Source organism: Salvelinus namaycush, unplaced genomic scaffold, assembly GCF_016432855.1.
Source record: "Salvelinus namaycush isolate Seneca unplaced genomic scaffold, SaNama_1.0 Scaffold3880, whole genome shotgun sequence".
Lineage (NCBI taxonomy): Eukaryota > Metazoa > Chordata > Actinopteri > Salmoniformes > Salmonidae > Salvelinus > Salvelinus namaycush.
Genome location: NW_024060875.1, coordinates 1,296 through 19,765, shown reverse-complemented (window position 1 = coordinate 19,765; position 18,470 = coordinate 1,296). Strand labels below are relative to the sequence as shown.

The window sequence follows — 18,470 nt, the reverse complement described above, 5'->3', positions numbered from 1 at the left end:
TTCTCTCATTCATTCCTGTATGGTCCTGTCTGATGTTCTCTCATTCATTCCTGTATGGTCCTGATGTTCTCTCATTCATTCCTGTATGGTCCTGATGTTCTCTCATTCATTCCTGTATGGTCCTGATGTTCTCTCATTCATTCCTGTATGGTCCTGATGTTCTCTCATTCATTCCTGTATGGTCCTGATGTTCTCTCATTCATTCCTGTATGGTCCTGTCTGATGTTCTCTCATTCATTCCTGTATGGTCCTGCCTGATGTTCTCTCATTCATACCTGTATGGTCCTGATGTTCTCTCATTCATTCCTGTATGGTCCTGCCTGATGTTCTCTCATTCATTCCTGTATGGTCCTGATGTTCTCTCATTCATTCCTGTATGGTCCTGCCTGATGTTCTCTCATTCATTCCTGTATGGTCCTGATGTTCTCTCATTCATTCCTGTATGGTCCTGATGTTCTCTCATTCATTCCTGTATGGTCCTGCCTGATGTTCTCTCATTCATTCCTGTATGGTCCTGATGTTCTCTCATTCATTCCTGTATGGTCCTGTCTGATGTTCTCTCATTCATTCCTGTATGGTCCTGCCTGATGTTCTCTCATTCATTCCTGTATGGTCCTGATGTTCTCTCATTCATTCCTGTATGGTCCTGATGTTCTCTCATTCATTCCTGTATGGTCCTGTCTGATGTTCTCTCATTCATTCCTGTATGGTCCTGTCTGATGTTCTCTCATTCATTCCTGTATGGTCCTGATGTTCTCTCATTCATTCCTGTATGGTCCTGATGTTCTCTCATTCATTCCTGTATGGTCCTGATGTTCTCTCATTCATTCCTGTATGGTCCTGATGTTCTCTCATTCATTCCTGTATGGTCCTGTCTGATGTTCTCTCATTCATTCCTGTATGGTCCTGATGTTCTCTCATTCATTCCTGTATGGTCCTGTCTGATGTTCTCTCATTCATTCCTGTATGGTCCTGATGTTCTCTCATTCATTCCTGTATGGTCCTGTCTGATGTTCTCTCATTCATTCCTGTATGGTCCTGATGTTCTCTCATTCATTCCTGTATGGTCCTGTCTGATGTTCTCTCATTCATTCCTGTATGGTCCTGATGTTCTCTCATTCATTCCTGTATGGTCCTGATGTTCTCTCATTCATTCCTGTATGGTCCTGATGTTCTCTCATTCATTCCTGTATGGTCCTGATGTTCTCTCATTCATTCCTGTATGGTCCTGATGTTCTCTCATTCATTCCTGTATGGTCCTGCCTGATGTTCTCTCATTCATTCCTGTATGGTCCTGCCTGATGTTCTCTCATTCATTCCTGTATGGTCCTGCCTGATGTTCTCTCATTCATTCCTGTATGGTCCTGCCTGATGTTCTCTCATTCATTCCTGTATGGTCCTGATGTTCTCTCATTCATTCCTGTATGGTCCTGATGTTCTCTCATTCATTCCTGTATGGTCCTGATGTTCTCTCATTCATTCCTGTATGGTCCTGCCTGATGTTCTCTCATTCATTCCTGTATGGTCCTGATGTTCTCTCATTCATTCCTGTATGGTCCTGATGTTCTCTCATTCATTCCTGTATGGTCCTGTCTGATGTTCTCTCATTCATTCCTGTATGGTCCTGTCTGATGTTCTCTCATTCATTCCTGTATGGTCCTGATGTTCTCTCATTCATTCCTGTATGGTCCTGTCAGATGTTCTCTCATTCATTCCTGTATGGTCCTGTCTGATGTTCTCTCATTCATTCCTGTATGGTCCTGCCTGATGTTCTCTCATTCATTCCTGTATGGTCCTGATGTTCTCTCATTCATTCCTGTATGGTCCTGATGTTCTCTCATTCATTCCTGTATGGTCCTGATGTTCTCTCATTCATTCCTGTATGGTCCTGATGTTCTCTCATTCATTCCTGTATGGTCCTGTCTGATGTTCTCTCATTCATTCCTGTATGGTCCTGTCTGATGTTCTCTCATTCATTCCTGTATGGTCCTGTCTGATGTTCTCTCATTCATTCCTGTATGGTCCTGTCTGATGTTCTCTCATTCATTCCTGTATGGTCCTGCCTGATGTTCTCTCATTCATTCCTGTATGGTCCTGCCTGATGTTCTCTCATTCATTCCTGTATGGTCCTGTCTGATGTTCTCTCATTCATTCCTGTATGGTCCTGCCTGATGTTCTCTCATTCATTCCTGTATGGTCCTGTCTGATGTTCTCTCATTCATTCCTGTATGGTCCAGATGTTCTCTCATTCATTCCTGTATGGTCCTGATGTTCTCTCATTCATTCCTGTATGGTCCTGCCTGATGTTCTCTCATTCATTCCTGTATGGTCCTGCCTGATGTTCTCTCATTCATTCCTGTATGGTCCTGATGTTCTCTCATTCATTCCTGTATGGTCCTGATGTTCTCTCATTCATTCCTGTATGGTCCTGTCTGATGTTCTCTCATTCATTCCTGTATGGTCCTGTCTGATGTTCTCTCATTCATTCCTGTATGGTCCTGATGTTCTCTCATTCATTCCTGTATGGTCCTGTCAGATGTTCTCTCATTCATTCCTGTATGGTCCTGTCTGATGTTCTCTCATTCATTCCTGTATGGTCCTGCCTGATGTTCTCTCATTCATTCCTGTATGGTCCTGATGTTCTCTCATTCATTCCTGTATGGTCCTGATGTTCTCTCATTCATTCCTGTATGGTCCTGATGTTCTCTCATTCATTCCTGTATGGTCCTGATGTTCTCTCATTCATTCCTGTATGGTCCTGATGTTCTCTCATTCATTCCTGTATGGTCCTGTCTGATGTTCTCTCATTCATTCCTGTATGGTCCTGTCTGATGTTCTCTCATTCATTCCTGTATGGTCCTGTCTGATGTTCTCTCATTCATTCCTGTATGGTCCTGTCTGATGTTCTCTCATTCATTCCTGTATGGTCCTGCCTGATGTTCTCTCATTCATTCCTGTATGGTCCTGCCTGATGTTCTCTCATTCATTCCTGTATGGTCCTGTCTGATGTTCTCTCATTCATTCCTGTATGGTCCTGCCTGATGTTCTCTCATTCATTCCTGTATGGTCCTGTCTGATGTTCTCTCATTCATTCCTGTATGGTCCAGATGTTCTCTCATTCATTCCTGTATGGTCCTGATGTTCTCTCATTCATTCCTGTATGGTCCTGTCTGATGTTCTCTCATTCATTCCTGTATGGTCCTGTCTGATGTTCTCTCATTCATTCCTGTATGGTCCTGCCTGATGTTCTCTCATTCATTCCTGTATGGTCCTGTCTGATGTTCTCTCATTCATTCCTGTATGGTCCTGATGTTCTCTCATTCATTCCTGTATGGTCCTGATGTTCTCTCATTCATTCCTGTATGGTCCTGATGTTCTCTCATTCATTCCTGTATGGTCCTGATGTTCTCTCATTCATTCCTGTATGGTCCTGTCAGATGTTCTCTCATTCATTCCTGTATGGTCCTGATGTTCTCTCATTCATTCCTGTATGGTCCTGCCTGATGTTCTCTCATTCATTCCTGTATGGTCCTGCCTGATGTTCTCTCATTCATTCCTGTATGGTCCTGCCAGATGTTCTCTCATTCATTCCTGTATGGTCCTGATGCTCTCTCATTCATTCCTGTATGGTCCTGCCTGATGTTCCCTCATTCATTCCTGTATGGTCCTGTCTGATGTTCTCTCATTCATTCCTGTATGGTCCTGATGTTCTCTCATTCATTCCTGTATGGTCCTGTCAGATGTTCTCTCATTCATTCCTGTATGGTCCTGTCTGATGTTCTCTCATTCATTCCTGTATGGTCCTGATGTTCTCTCATTCATTCCTGTATGGTCCTGCCTGATGTTCTCTCATTCATTCCTGTATGGTCCTGATGTTCTCTCATTCATTCCTGTATGGTCCTGTCTGATGTTCTCTCATTCATTCCTGTATGGTCCTGCCTGATGTTCTCTCATTCATTCCTGTATGGTCCTGTCAGATGTTCTCTCATTCATTCCTGTATGGTCCTGATGTTCTCTCATTCATTCCTGTATGGTCCTGATGTTCTCTCATTCATTCCTGTATGGTCCTGATGTTCTCTCATTCATTCCTGTATGGTCCTGCCTGATGTTCTCTCATTCATTCCTGTATGGTCCTGATGTTCTCTCATTCATTCCTGTATGGTCCTGCCTGATGTTCTCTCATTCATTCCTGTATGGTCCTGTCTGATGTTCTCTCATTCATTCCTGTATGGTCCTGCCTGATGTTCTCTCATTCATTCCTGTATGGTCCTGATGTTCTCTCATTCATTCCTGTATGGTCCTGCCTGATGTTCTCTCATTCATTCCTGTATGGTCCTGTCTGATGTTCTCTCATTCATTCCTGTATGGTCCTGATGTTCTCTCATTCATTCCTGTATGGTCCTGATGTTCTCTCATTCATTCCTGTATGGTCCTGATGTTCTCTCATTCATTCCTGTATGGTCCTGATGTTCTCTCATTCATTCCTGTATGGTCCTGATGTTCTCTCATTCATTCCTGTATGGTCCTGCCTGATGTTCTCTCATTCATTCCTGTATGGTCCTGATGTTCTCTCATTCATTCCTGTATGGTCCTGTCTGATGTTCTCTCATTCATTCCTGTATGGTCCTGATGTTCTCTCATTCATTCCTGTATGGTCCTGCCTGATGTTCTCTCATTCATTCCTGTATGGTCCTGATGTTCTCTCATTCATTCCTGTATGGTCCTGATGTTCTCTCATTCATTCCTGTATGGTCCTGTCTGATGTTCTCTCATTCATTCCTGTATGGTCCTGATGTTCTCTCATTCATTCCTGTATGGTCCTGCCTGATGTTCTCTCATTCATTCCTGTATGGTCCTGATGTTCTCTCATTCATTCCTGTATGGTCCTGCCAGATGTTCTCTCATTCATTCCTGTATGGTCCTGATGTTCTCTCATTCATTCCTGTATGGTCCTGCCAGATGTTCTCTCATTCATTCCTGTATGGTCCTGATGTTCTCTCATTCATTCCTGTATGGTCCTGTCTGATGTTCTCTCATTCATTCCTGTATGGTCCTGCCTGATGTTCTCTCATTCATTCCTGTATGGTCCTGATGTTCTCTCATTCATTCCTGTATGGTCCTGATGTTCTCTCATTCATTCCTGTATGGTCCTGATGTTCTCTCATTCATTCCTGTATGGTCCTGCCAGATGTTCTCTCATTCATTCCTGTATGGTCCTGATGTTCTCTCATTCATTCCTGTATGGTCCTGATGTTCTCTCATTCATTCCTGTATGGTCCTGATGTTCTCTCATTCATTCCTGTATGGTCCTGCCTGATGTTCTCTCATTCATTCCTGTATGGTCCTGATGTTCTCTCATTCATTCCTGTATGGTCCTGTCAGATGTTCTCTCATTCATTCCTGTATGGTCCTGTCAGATGTTCTCTCATTCATTCCTGTATGGTCCTGCCTGATGTTCTCTCATTCATTCCTGTATGGTCCTGATGTTCTCTCATTCATTCCTGTATGGTCCTGCCTGATGTTCTCTCATTCATTCCTGTATGGTCCTGTCTGATGTTCTCTCATTCATTCCTGTATGGTCCTGATGTTCTCTCATTCATTCCTGTATGGTCCTGATGTTCTCTCATTCATTCCTGTATGGTCCTGATGTTCTCTCATTCATTCCTGTATGGTCCTGATGTTCTCTCATTCATTCCTGTATGGTCCTGCCTGATGTTCTCTCATTCATTCCTGTATGGTCCTGATGTTCTCTCATTCATTCCTGTATGGTCCTGATGTTCTCTCATTCATTCCTGTATGGTCCTGATGTTCTCTCATTCATTCCTGTATGGTCCTGATGTTCTCTCATTCATTCCTGTATGGTCCTGTCAGATGTTCTCTCATTCATTCCTGTATGGTCCTGCCTGATGTTCTCTCATTCATTCCTGTATGGTCCTGATGTTCTCTCATTCATTCCTGTATGGTCCTGATGTTCTCTCATTCATTCCTGTATGGTCCTGTCTGATGTTCTCTCATTCATTCCTGTATGGTCCTGCCTGATGTTCTCTCATTCATTCCTGTATGGTCCTGATGTTCTCTCATTCATTCCTGTATGGTCCTGATGTTCTCTCATTCATTCCTGTATGGTCCTGTCTGATGTTCTCTCATTCATTCCTGTATGGTCCTGTCTGATGTTCTCTCATTCATTCCTGTATGGTCCTGATGTTCTCTCATTCATTCCTGTATGGTCCTGTCTGATGTTCTCTCATTCATTCCTGTATGGTCCTGTCTGATGTTCTCTCATTCATTCCTGTATGGTCCTGTCTGATGTTCTCTCATTCATTCCTGTATGGTCCTGCCTGATGTTCTCTCATTCATTCCTGTATGGTCCTGATGTTCTCTCATTCATTCCTGTATGGTCCTGTCTGATGTTCTCTCATTCATTCCTGTATGGTCCTGATGTTCTCTCATTCATTCCTGTATGGTCCTGTCAGATGTTCTCTCATTCATTCCTGTATGGTCCTGATGTTCTCTCATTCATTCCTGTATGGTCCTGCCTGATGTTCTCTCATTCATTCCTGTATGGTCCTGCCTGATGTTCTCTCATTCATTCATGTATGGTCCTGTCAGATGTTCTCTCATTCATTCCTGTATGGTCCTGATGTTCTCTCATTCATTCCTGTATGGTCCTGATGTTCTCTCATTCATTCCTGTATGGTCCTGTCAGATGTTCTCTCATTCATTCCTGTATGGTCCTGATGTTCTCTCATTCATTCCTGTATGGTCCTGATGTTCTCTCATTCATTCCTGTATGGTCCTGCCTGATGTTCTCTCATTCATTCCTGTATGGTCCTGATGTTCTCTCATTCATTCCTGTATGGTCCTGTCTGATGTTCTCTCATTCATTCCTGTATGGTCCTGTCTGATGTTCTCTCATTCATTCCTGTATGGTCCTGATGTTCTCTCATTCATTCCTGTATGGTCCTGATGTTCTCTCATTCATTCCTGTATGGTCCTGATGTTCTCTCATTCATTCCTGTATGGTCCTGATGTTCTCTCATTCATTCCTGTATGGTCCTGATGTTCTCTCATTCATTCCTGTATGGTCCTGATGTTCTCTCATTCATTCCTGTATGGTCCTGCCTGATGTTCTCTCATTCATTCCTGTATGGTCCTGATGTTCTCTCATTCATTCCTGTATGGTCCTGATGTTATCTCATTCATTCCTGTATGGTCCTGCCTGATGTTCTCTCATTCATTCCTGTATGGTCCTGATGTTCTCTCATTCATTCCTGTATGGTCCTGATGTTCTCTCATTCATTCCTGTATGGTCCTGATGTTCTCTCATTCATTCCTGTATGGTCCTGATGTTCTCTCATTCATTCCTGTATGGTCCTGTCTGATGTTCTCTCATTCATTCCTGTATGGTCCTGTCTGATGTTCTCTCATTCATTCCTGTATGGTCCTGATGTTCTCTCATTCATTCCTGTATGGTCCTGATGTTCTCTCATTCATTCCTGTATGGTCCTGCATGATGTTCTCTCATTCATTCCTGTATGGTCCTGTCTGATGTTCTCTCATTCATTCCTGTATGGTCCTGTCTGATGTTCTCTCATTCATTCCTGTATGGTCCTGTCTGATGTTCTCTCATTCATTCCTGTATGGTCCTGATGTTCTCTCATTCATTCCTGTATGGTCCTGTCTGATGTTCTCTCATTCATTCCTGTATGGTCCTGATGTTCTCTCATTCATTCCTGTATGGTCCTGCCTGATGTTCTCTCATTCATTCCTGTATGGTCCTGATGTTCTCTCATTCATTCCTGTATGGTCCTGATGTTCTCTCATTCATTCCTGTATGGTCCTGATGTTCTCTCATTCATTCCTGTATGGTCCTGATGTTCTCTCATTCATTCCTGTATGGTCCTGATGTTCTCTCATTCATTCCTGTATGGTCCTGATGTTCTCTCATTCATTCCTGTATGGTCCTGTCTGATGTTCTCTCATTCATTCCTGTATGGTCCTGCCTGATGTTCTCTCATTCATTCCTGTATGGTCCTGCCAGATGTTCTCTCATTCATTCCTGTATGGTCCTGCCTGATGTTCTCTCATTCATTCCTGTATGGTCCTGATGTTCTCTCATTCATTCCTGTATGGTCCTGCCTGATGTTCTCTCATTCATTCCTGTATGGTCCTGCCTGATGTTCTCTCATTCATTCCTGTATGGTCCTGCCTGATGTTCTCTCATTCATTCCTGTATGGTCCTGTCTGATGTTCTCTCATTCATTCCTGTATGGTCCTGTCTGATGTTCTCTCATTCATTCCTGTATGGTCCTGATGTTCTCTCATTCATTCCTGTATGGTCCTGATGTTCTCTCATTCATTCCTGTATGGTCCTGATGTTCTCTCATTCATTCCTGTATGGTCCTGTCTGATGTTCTCTCATTCATTCCTGTATGGTCCTGATGTTCTCTCATTCATTCCTGTATGGTCCTGATGTTCTCTCATTCATTCCTGTATGGTCCTGATGTTCTCTCATTCATTCCTGTATGGTCCTGATGTTCTCTCATTCATTCCTGTATGGTCCTGCCTGATGTTCTCTCATTCATTCCTGTATGGTCCTGATGTTCTCTCATTCATTCCTGGATGGTCCTGATGTTCTCTCATTCATTCCTGTATGGTCCTGATGTTCTCTCATTCATTCCTGTATGGTCCTGATGTTCTCTCATTCATTCCTGTATGGTCCTGATGTTCTCTCATTCATTCCTGTATGGTCCTGCCTGATGTTCTCTCATTCATTCCTGTATGGTCCTGTCACACAGCTCTGAACGAGAGGACATCTGACAGGAGGACCACACAGCACTGAACGAGAGGACATCTGACAGGACCACACAGCACTGAACCAGAGGACATCTGACAGGACCACACAGCACTGAACCAGAGGACATCTGACAGGACCACACAGCACTGAACCAGAGGACATCTGACAGGACCACACAGCACTGAACGAGAGGACATCTGACAGGACCACACAGCACTGAACCAGAGGACATCTGACAGGACCACACAGCACTGAACCAGAGGACATCTGACAGGACCACACAGCACTGAACCAGAGGACATCTGACAGGACCACACAGCACTGAACCAGAGGACATCTGACAGGACCACACAGCACTGAACGAGAGGACATCTGACAGGACCACACAGCACTGAACCAGAGGACATCTGACAGGACCACACAGCACTGAACCAGAGGACATCTGACAGGACCACACAGCACTGAACCAGAGGACATCTGACAGGACCACACAGCACTGAACCAGAGAACATCTGACAGGACCACACAGCACTGAACCAGAGGACATCTGACAGGACCACACAGCACTGAACCAGAGAACATCTGACAGGACCACACAGCACTGAACCAGAGGACATCTGACAGGACCACACAGCACTGAACGAGAGGACATCTGACAGGACCACACAGCACTGAACCAGAGAGGACATCTGACAGGACCACACAGCACTGAACCAGAGAACATCTGACAGGACCACACAGCACTGAACCAGAGAGGACATCTGACAGGACCACACAGCACTGAACCAGAGAGGACATCTGACAGGACCACACAGCACTGAACCAGAGGACATCTGACAGGACCACACAGCACTGAACCAGAGGACATCTGACAGGACCACACAGCACTGAACCAGAGGACATCTGACAGGACCACACAGCACTGAACGAGAGGACATCTGACAGGACCACACAGCACTGAACCAGACGACATCTGACAGGACCACACAGCACTAAACCAGAGGACATCTGACAGGACCACACAGCACTGAACCAGAGGACATCTGACAGGACCACACAGCACTGAACCAGAGGACATCTGGCAGGACCACACAGCACTGAACCAGAGGACATCTGACTTGTGTATTGAACGCCTACCAAAAAAATAATGAGTTAAAGGAGGTGTGTCACAATATCTATCAATTTAACCACCTTTACAGTAACATATTTTGACACAATCATCCATTTCATATATGAGAGATGTTAAGAGATATGGAACGATGTGGTTGGGCTTTGCTATACCTCGGGTAGGGGTATCAACATGTTTGGGGGGTTACTCGGCACTAGCCTATTCAGTACGGATGTGTACCTGTGACAGCGCTACGGCAGCAGTGTGACTGGTTAAAGGGCTGTAGTCATTTAGGGTGTAGATCTGCCCCGGACCAGAGGGGGGCAGTGTTTCTCTGAGGACTGCTGAGGTCAACACAGTCAGCTGCTCCACAGAGGAAGACACACAAAGCGACAGGAGACGTCGATGCAGCTCCACTGGCAGCCTGTGGACAACACGTATACACAGGTTACCATGACAACATGCTACCGTGACAACATGCCTCTGAGACCACCCAATACCACGGGGAAGGCAAGCGTGCAGGTTTTTGTTCCAGCCCAGCTATAATACACATGAAAATGAAACTATTGTCTTCCATTCTTTACAGATATGACAGTCTGCAACCCTCTCCAGGACCAGAGAGACAGGCTTACATCCAGGTGGACTTGGTGCTAGGGTGTAGGGTACCTCCTAGTGTACTAGGTGGAGGCCATGATCAGGTGTAGTCAGTTAGGGTTTAGGGTGTAAGGTACCTCCTAGTGTACTTGGTGGAGGCCATGATCAGGTGTAGTCAGTTAGGGTGTAGGGTGTAGGGTACCTCCTAGTGTACTAGGTGGAGGCCATGATCAGGTGTAGTCAGTTAGGGTTTAGGGTGTAGGGTACCTCCTAGTGTACTAGGTGGAGGCCATGATCAGGTGTAGTCAGTTAGGGTTTAGGGTGTAGGGTACCTCCTAGTGTACTAGGTGGAGGCCATGATCAGGTGTAGTCAGTTAGGGTGTAGGGTTTAGGGTGTAGGGTACCTCCTAGTGTACTTGGTGGAGGCCATGATCAGGTGTAGTCAGTTAGGGTTTAGGGTGCAGGGTACCTCCTAGTGTACTAGGTGGAGGCCATGATCAGGTGTAGTCAGTTAGGGTGTAGGGTACCTCCTAGTGTACTTGGTGGAGGCCATGATCTGGTGTAGTCAGTTAGGGTTTAGGGTGTAGGGTACCTCCTAGTGTACTAGGTGGAGGCCATGATCAGGTGTAGTCAGTTAGGGTGTAGGGTACCTCCTAGTGTACTTGGTGGAGGCCATGATCAGGTGTAGTCAGTTAGGGTGTCTCCTAGTGTACTTGGTGGAGGCCATGATCAGGTGTAGTCAGTTAGGGTTTAGGGTACCTCCTAGTGCACTAGGTGGAGGCCATGATCAGGTGTAGTCAGTTAGGGTGTAGGGTGTCTCCTAGTGTACTAGGTGGAGGCCATGATCTGGTGTAGTCAGTTAGGGTTTAGGGTACCTCCTAGTGCACTAGGTGGAGGCCATGATCAGGTGTAGTCAGTTAGGGTGTAGGGTGTAGGGTACCTCCTAGTGTACTAGGTGGAGGCCATGATCAGGTGTAGTCAGTTAGGGTGTAGGGTGTAGGGTACCTCCTAGTGTACTAGGTGGAGGCCATGATCAGGTGTAGTCAGTTAGGGTGTAGGGTGTAGGGTACCTCCTAGTGTACTAGGTGGAGGCCATGATCAGGTGTAGTCAGTTAGGGTTTAGGGTGCAGGGTACCTCCTAGTGTACTTGGTGGAGGCCATGATCAGGTGTAGTCAGTTAGGGTGTAGGGTGTAGGGTACCTCCTAGTGTACTAGGTGGAGGCCATGATCAGGTGTAGTCAGTTAGGGTGTAGGGTGTAGGGTACCTCCTAGTGTACTAGGTGGAGGCCATGATCAGGTGTAGTCAGTTAGGGTGTAGGGTACCTCCTAGTGTACTAGGTGGAGGCCATGATCAGGTGTAGTCAGTTAGGGTTTAGGGTACCTCCTAGTGTACTTGGTGGAGGCCATGATCAGGTGTAGTCAGTTAGGGTTTAGGGTGTAAGGTACCTCCTAGTGTACTAGGTGGAGGCCATGATCAGGTGTAGTCAGTTAGGGTTTAGGGTGTAGGGTACCTCCTAGTGTACTAGGTGGAGGCCATGATCAGGTGTAGTCAGTTAGGGTGTAGGGTACCTCCTAGTGTACTAGGTGGAGGCCATGATCAGGTGTAGTCAGTTAGGGTTTAGGGTGTAGGGTACCTCCTAGTGTACTAGGTGGAGGCCATGATCAGGTGTAGTCAGTTAGGGTGTAGGGTGTAGGGTACCTCCTAGTGTACTAGGTGGAGGCCATGATCAGGTGTAGTCAGTTAGGGTTTAGGGTGTAGGGTACCTCCTAGTGTACTAGGTGGAGGCCATGATCAGGTGTAGTCAGTTAGGGTTTAGGGTGTAGGGTACCTCCTAGTGTACTTGGTGGAGGCCATGTTCAGGTGTAGTCAGTTAGGGTTTAGGGTACCTCCTAGTGTACTTGGTGGAGGCAATGATCAGGTGTAGTCAGTTAGGGTTTAGGGTGTAGGGTACCTCCTAGTGTACTAGGTGGAGGCCATGATCAGGTGTAGTCAGTTAGGGTGTAGGGTGTAGGGTACCTCCTAGTGTACTTGGTGGAGGCCATGATCAGGTGTAGTCAGTTAGGGTTTAGGGTACCTCCTAGTGTACTTGGTGGAGGCCATGATCAGGTGTAGTCAGTTAGGGTTTAGGGTACCTCCTAGTGTACTTGGTGGAGGCCATGTTCAGGTGTAGTCAGTTAGGGTTTAGGGTACCTCCTAGTGTACTTGGTGGAGGCAATGATCAGGTGTAGTCAGTTAGGGTTTAGGGTGTAGGGTACCTCCTAGTGTACTAGGTGGAGGCCATGATCAGGTGTAGTCAGTTAGGGTGTAGGGTGTAGGGTACCTCCTAGTGTACTTGGTGGAGGCCATGATCAGGTGTAGTCAGTTAGGGTTTAGGGTTTAGGGTACCTCCTAGTGTACTTGGTGGAGGCCATGATCAGGTGTAGTCAGTTAGGGTGTAGGGTTTAGGGTGTAGGGTACCTCCTAGTGTACTTGGTGGAGGCCATGATCAGGTGTAGTCAGTTAGGGTTTAGGGTTTAGGGTACCTCCTAGTGTACTTGGTGGAGGCCATGATCAGGTGTAGTCAGTTAGGGTGTAGGGTTTAGGGTGTAGGGTACCTCCTAGTGTACTTGGTGGAGGCCATGATCAGGTGTAGTCAGTTAGGGTTTAGGGTTTAGGGTGTAGGGTACCTCCTAGTGTACTTGGTGGAGGCCATGATCAGGTGCAGTCTCTGGAGTGAGTCGATGACATCATGGCCGTGTTCTTTACCCGTCAGCTGCTTGGTGATCCTGCTGTAGAACTTCTGTAGCTCCTCCTCCCCGATCTCCCTGGAAACAACATCACAGCCGTCACCTTCATGCAGCTCCGGGTCAGTGGTGAACGACTCCAGAGAGGTATACGACAAGGCAGGGTCAAGGAGTTAGATAACGTTGATTATCAACCACAAATAACTGGTGATCTTCTGATTCATTAAGAAACCTAAACGTGTTGGTTGTTGAGTCAATTAGACCACGCCCATTTCAAGCTTATCTTAAAAAAAGAAAAAAAATCAGAATAGTTTGGCAAGTTAGCTGCCTAAAGGCGACTACAAGCTACTCTCTGTTGATCTACGTGCGTAAAAGGCACATGGGTGGAATCGTTTGTTGCGTCCCACCCAGAGAGGAAGTCAGTGTAGTGGATATCCACTAGGGGGAGCCAGAGTAGCCGAGTCTTTTTGACTCTAGCTAACGACGACTTTTGAACTTCTGGATCCGGTGTTACGTGCCAGTTTACAGATGCTAGCTACATGTCAGGCTAGTCTGGTGTTATACACCTGTTTACAGATGCTAGCTACATGTCAGGCTAGTCTGGTGTTATATGCCTGTTTACAGATGCTAGCTACATGTCAGGCTAGTCTGGTGTTATGTGCCTGTTTACAGATGCTAGCTACATGTCAGGCTAGTCTGGTGTTATGTGCCTGTTTACAGATGCTAGCTACATGTCAGGCTAGTCTGGTGTTATGTGCCTGTTTACAGATGCTAGCTACATGTCAGGCTAGTCTGGTGTTATATGCCTGTTTACAGATGCTAGCTACATGTCAGGCTAGTCTGGTGTTATATGCCTGTTTACAGATGCTAGCTACATGTCAGGCTAGTCTGGTGTTATACGCCTGTTTACAGATGCTAGCTACATGTCAGGCTAGTCTGGTGTTATACGCCTGTTTACAGATGCTAGCTACATGTCAGGATAGTCTGGTGTTATACGCCTGTTTACAGATGCTAGCTACATGTCAGGCTAGTCTGGTGTTATACGCCTGTTTACAGATGCTAGCTACATGTCAGGCTAGTCTGGTGTTATACGCCTGTTTACAGATGCTAGCTACATGTCAGGCTAGTCTGGTGTTATACGCCTGTTTACAGATGCTAGCTACATGTCAGGCTAGTCTGGTGTTATACGCCTGTTTACAGATGCTAGCTACATGTCAGGCTAGTCTGGTGTTATATGCCTGTTTACAGATGCTAGCTACATGTCAGGCTAGTCTGGTGTTATTAGCTAGCTACATGTCAGGCTAGTCTGGTGTTATTACAGATGCTAGCTACATGTCAGGCTAGTCTGGTGTTATACGCCTGTTTACAGATGCTAGCTACATGTCAGGCTAGTCTGGTGTTATACGCCTGTTTACAGATGCTAGCTACATGTCAGGCTAGTCTGGTGTTATACGCCTGTTTACAGATGCTAGCTACATGTCAGGCTAGTCTGGTGTTATACGCCTGTTTACAGATGCTAGCTACATGTCAGGCTAGTCTGGTGTTATACGCCTGTTTACAGATGCTAGCTACATGTCAGGCTAGTCTGGTGTTATATGCCTGTTTACAGATGCTAGCTACATGTCAGGCTAGTCTGGTGTTATACGCCTGTTTACAGATGCTAGCTACATGTCAGGCTAGTCTGGTGTTATACGCCTGTTTACAGATGCTAGCTACATGTCAGGCTAGTCTGGTGTTATTAGCTAGCTACATGTCAGGCTAGTCTGGTGTTATTAGCTAGCTACATGTCAGGCTAGTCTGGTGTTATTAGCTAGCTACATGTCAGGCTAGTCTGGTGTTATTAGCTAGCTACATGTCAGGCTAGTCTGGTGTTATACGCCTGTTTACAGATGCTAGCTACATGTCAGGCTAGTCTGGTGTTATACGCCTGTTTACAGATGCTAGCTACATGTCAGGCTAGTCTGGTGTTATACGCCTGTTTACAGATGCTAGCTACATGTCAGGCTAGTCTGGTGTTATACGCCTGTTTACAGATGCTAGCTACATGTCAGGCTAGTCTGGTGTTATACGCCTGTTTACAGATGCTAGCTACATGTCAGGCTAGTCTGGTGTTATATGCCTGTTTACAGATGCTAGCTACATGTCAGGATAGTCTGGTGTTATACGCCTGTTTACAGATGCTAGCTACATGTCAGGCTAGTCTGGTGTTATATGCCTGTTTACAGATGCTAGCTACATGTCAGGCTAGTCTGGTGTTATATGCCTGTTTACAGATGCTAGCTACATGTCAGGCTAGTCTGGTGTTATATGCCTGTTTACAGATGCTAGCTACATGTCATGCTAGTCTGGTGTTATGTCCCTGTTTACAGATGCTAGCTACATGTCAGGCTAGTCTGGTGTTCTATGCCTGTTTACAGATACAGATGAGTAACCATCTGGAGGTCACCGTGATACAGTCTACAGCTCAATGGGGAGAGTTACCATCTGGATGTCACCGTGATACAGTCTACAGTTCAATGGGGAGAGTAACCATCTGGAGATCACCGTGATACAGTCTACAGCTCAATGGGGAGAGTTACCATCTGGAGGTTACCGTGATACAGTCTACAGCTCAATGGGGAGAGTAACCATCTGGAGGTCACCGTGATACAGTCTACAGCTCAATGGGGAGAATACCATCTGGAGGTCACCGTGATACAGTCTACAGCTCAATGGGGAGAGTAACCATCTGGAGGTCACCGTGATACAGTCTACAGCTCAATGGGGAGAGTTACCATCTGGAGGTCACCGTGATACAGTCTACAGCTCAATTAGAGTTTGAGCTGCAATCCGGTAACACAACATGGCCCGGTGCCCTTCGCCCTTCGCTCCCGCTTGCCGAGCACTGCTGTACCTGTTGCTTATCGGAGCTGTTCTTGCCGTAATATGGACTTGGTCTTTTACCAAATAGGGCTATCTTCTGTATACCCCTCCTACCTTGTCACAACACTACTGATTGGCTCAAACGTATTAAGAAGGAAAGACATTACACAAATAAATTTTTAACAAGGCACACCTGTTAATTGAAATGCATTCCAGGTGACTACCTCATGAAGCTGGTTGAGAAAATGCCAAGAGTGTGCAAAGCTGTCATCAAGGCAAAGGGTGGCTACTTTGAAAAATATAAAATATATTTTGATTTGTTTAACACCTTTTTGGTTACTACATAGTACTATGTAAATACAGTACCAGTACTATGTAAATACAGTACCAGTACTATGTAAATACAGTACCAGTACCATGTAAATAGAGTACCAGTACCATGTAAATACAGTACCAGTACCATGTAAATACAGTACCAGTACCATGTAAATACAGTACCAGTACCATGTAAATACAGTACCAGTACCATGTAAATACAGTACCAGTACTATGTAAATACAGTACCAGTACTATGTAAATACAGTACCAGCTGATGAAACTGGGTTTGCACAACCAAATAATTTCCTGCTCAAACTGTCAGAAACAGTCTCAGGGAAGCTCATTCGTGTGCTCGTCATCCTCACCCCAGGGTCGTGACCGACTCACCTTCGATGGCCACTGGCACACGGGAGAAGTGTGCTCTTCACGTATTAATCCACGTTTCAACTGTACCGGGCTGATGGCGAACGGTTTTCTGATGTCAATACTGTGAACAGAGTTCCCCATGGTGGCGGTGGGGTTATCGTATGGGCAGGCGTAAGCTACGGACAACGAACACAATTGCATTTTATCAATGGCAATTTTAATGTAGAGATACCGTGGCCCATCGTCGTGCCATTCATTTAATTTGTTATTTATTTAATTAGGCAAGTCAGTTAAGAACAAATTCTTATTTATAATGACGGCCTACCCCGGCCAAACACGGACGACGCTGGGCCAATTTTGCGCCACCCTATGGGACTCCCAATCACAGCCGGATGTGATACAGCCTGGATTCAGCCCAGGGACTGTAGTGACGCCTCTTGCACTGAGATGCAGTGCCTTAGACCGCTGCGCCACTCGGGAGCCAAAATTCCTCCACCGCCATCACCTCATGTTTCAGCATGATAATGCACGGCCCCACGTCACAAGGATATGAACACAATTCCTGGCAGCTGAAAATGTCCCAGTTCTTCCACGGCCTGCATCCTCATCAGACATGTCACCCACTGAGCACGTTTGGGATGCTCTGGATCAACATGTTTGACAGCGTGTTCCAGTTCCCGCCAATATCCAGCAACTTCTCACAGCCATTTATATTGTATTTGTTTTATTTAACATTGAAGAGTGGGACTACATTCCACAATCAACAGCCTGATCAACTCTGTGCGAAGGAGATGCGCTGCACGAGGACAATGGTGGTCACAACAGATACTGACGCGTTTTCTTATCCACGCCCCTTTTTCATAAAGTATCTGTTACCAACAGATACATATCTGTATTCTCAGTCATGTGACATCTATTGGTTAGGACGTAAAATATTTTATTTCAATTGACTGATTTCCTTATATGAACTGTAACTCACTAAAATCTTTGAAATTGTTGCGTTTATATTTCTGTTCAGTGTACCTTGCAACTCGGTTTGTGGTTGCGCAGTGACAAGAGCAAGCTAACACCAAACAACATGACAGCAGCGGCGTACGACGGACAGAAGCAGGCGGAGAACAGTGTCCTTTCCCCGGCTTGACTCTGTTCTGAACACCGCTAACTGCCGGGTGCTGGGTCTTACCTGGCTTGTTTGATCAAACTCTCTGTTCCTGCTGAATACATCGTAGCCGTCCAGACGAGTTGTAAATTGTCCGCTGGGGAAACATGTCCGACTGACAATCACGTGAATCCTCTACTAGTTCCGCGTTGTCAGCGGGTCTGCCCAGTGCCCCGTTAACATCGTGACGTATTTCATTACGCATTACGCTATTTAACAAGGCAAGTCAGAACAAATACTTATTTACAATGACGGCCTACCCGCCTACCCCAGCTAAAACCGGACGATGCTGGGCCAATTGTGTGCCGCCCTATAGGGACACCCAATCATGGCCGGATGTGATACATCCTGGATTTGAACCAGGGACTGTAGGCCTCTTGCACTGAGACGCAGTGCCTTAGACCGCTGCGCCACTCGGACATCTTGACGGACGTGGTCACTGTTCCAGCGACATCAGCGTATACAAAATCCAATATGGCTGCCAACGAATTACAAAAATATACATATTATTTTGTATTATTATTATTTTATCAACATCAAAT

General features: G+C 45.7%; 1 protein-coding gene across 1 annotated transcript; it reads right to left on the bottom strand.

Annotated features, from left to right (window-relative positions):
* Nucleotides 1-9,963: 9,963 nt before the first annotated feature.
* LOC120040874 (AP-5 complex subunit zeta-1-like) lies at nucleotides 9,964-18,104 on the bottom strand. Its single transcript, XM_038985865.1, has 3 exons — nucleotides 17,953-18,104; nucleotides 13,167-13,304; nucleotides 9,964-10,329 (listed from the first exon to the last, which is right to left on the bottom strand). The coding sequence occupies exons 1-3, from the start codon at nucleotides 17,991-17,993 to the stop codon at nucleotides 10,125-10,127; spliced, it is 384 nt and encodes a 127-aa protein (XP_038841793.1). The 5' UTR covers nucleotides 17,994-18,104; the 3' UTR covers nucleotides 9,964-10,124.
* Nucleotides 18,105-18,470: the final 366 nt, after the last annotated feature.

What these genes read in the sequence shown, in the direction of transcription:
- LOC120040874 (XM_038985865.1), bottom strand. Translation starts at nt 17,993, where the DNA reads ATGTATTCAGCAGGAACAGAGAGTTTGATCAAACAAGCCAG. An exon ending in AGTTTGATCAAACAAGCCAG is followed by an intron (nt 13,305 to 17,952) that starts GTAAGACCCAGC and finishes TGTTGTTTCCAG; the next exon opens with GGAGATCGGGGAGGAGGAGC. An exon ending in TCCACCAAGTACACTAGGAG is followed by an intron (nt 10,330 to 13,166) that starts GTACCCTACACC and finishes TGTTGTCCACAG; the next exon opens with GCTGCCAGTGGAGCTGCATC.